Below are 1,582 nucleotides of genomic sequence, written 5' to 3' on the forward strand. Positions count from 1 at the left end.
TCAAAAGATTTGGTAAAAACCTACCCTCCCTTTGTAAACTTCTTTGAAATGAGCAAAGAAACAATTATTAAATGTGAAAAACAGAAACCCAGATTTCATGCTTTTCTTAAGATAAACCAAGCTAAGCCGGAATGTGGACGACAAAGCCTTGTTGAACTTCTCATCCGACCAGTACAGAGGTTACCTAGTGTTGCATTACTTTTAAATGATCTTAAGAAACATACAGCCGATGAAAATCCTGAGAAAAGCACTTTAGAGAAAGCTATTGGATCACTAAAAGAAGTAATGACGCATATCAATGAGGATAAAAGAAAAACAGAAGCACAAAAGCAAATTTTTGATGTTGTTTATGAAGTAGATGGATGCCCGGCTAATCTTTTATCTTCCCACCGAAGTTTGGTGCAACGAGTTGAAACTGTTTCTCTAAGTGAGCACCCCTGTGACAGAGGAGAACAAGTTACTCTCTTTCTCTTCAATGACTGCCTTGAGATAGCAAGAAAACGCCACAAAGTTATTGGCACTTTTAGAAGTTCACCTGGCCATACTCGACCCCCGGCTTCTCTTAAGCATATTCATCTAATGCCCCTTTCTCAGATCAAGAAGGTGCTGGATATAAGAGAGACAGAAGATTGCCGTAATGCTTTTGCCTTGCTTGTGAGGCCACCAACAGAGCAGGAAAACGTGCTGCTCAGTTTCCAGATGACATCAGATGATCTTCCAAAGGACAGCTGGCTGAAGATGCTGTGCCGACACGTAGCCAACACCATTTGTAAAGCAGATGCGGAAAATCTCATGTACACTGCTGACCCAGAATCCTTTGAAGTAAATACAAAAGATATGGATAGTACACTGAGTAGAGCATCTAGAGCAATAAGAAAGACTTCAAAAAAGGTTACAAGAGCATTTTCTTTTTCCAAAACTCCGAAACGAGCCCTACGGATGGCTCTCATGCCATCCTATAACTCAGTGGAGGGCAGAAGCCCTCCCAGCAGCGAGAAGCACACAGTGAGTCGCCTTGCTAGCACATCATCACTAGCAGGTATCCAATCGCCTTCCCTTATCAGCCTTCCTTCCTTCTTTGAAAGACGAAGTCATACTTTAAGTAGATCGACAACTCATTTGATATAACACTTAAATTACAGCAGTTTGTGCTCAAATAAGAAACTGACTTAAATGGTTCTTGTAGTACCTGGTGAAAGCTGAAGATAGGAAACACTAAACTATGCCACTTCATTTTCTTCTTGAAAGACTAAGGATTACCTCTTACATTGTTCAAGTTATTTTGTGTAAAAATTATACTGATTTTGATGTAATTTATCTCTTTTGTATCTTTCCTCTGAAGACCAGAATTTAAGTTATTCATTTTCCAGTAGCTTTGTAACCCATTTTACTGGTGGGTGCCAATTACTACTGTCAGCCTGTTTGTACAGTATTCATAAATGAATTTATAGAAGTACATATTTATGTATTTCTCTTTGTTCAGAGATTAAATGATATTACAGTAATTACCAGAAAAAAATCTGCATATCTTTCTGATTAAATAGTAGGGCACTGTTTCAAATGTACCTTTTGATGTACTTAA

General features: G+C 38.4%; 1 protein-coding gene across 1 annotated transcript in view; it reads left to right on the top strand.

Moving 5' to 3' along the window:
- Positions 1 to 1,135, top strand: part of LOC101564080 (protein ECT2) — a 47,915-nt gene extending 46,780 nt beyond the window's left edge. Inside the window, exon 2 of the mRNA XM_004637579.2 lies at positions 8 to 1,135. Coding sequence (XP_004637636.1) covers positions 8 to 1,128 — 1,121 coding nt within the window. The 3' untranslated portion in view covers positions 1,129 to 1,135. The remainder of the gene's footprint in view (positions 1 to 7) is intronic.
- The last annotated feature ends 447 nt before the right edge of the window (positions 1,136 to 1,582 follow it).

Source organism: Octodon degus, unplaced genomic scaffold (assembly GCF_000260255.1).
Source record: "Octodon degus isolate 3935 unplaced genomic scaffold, OctDeg1.0 scaffold00091, whole genome shotgun sequence".
Taxonomy (NCBI): domain Eukaryota; kingdom Metazoa; phylum Chordata; class Mammalia; order Rodentia; family Octodontidae; genus Octodon; species Octodon degus.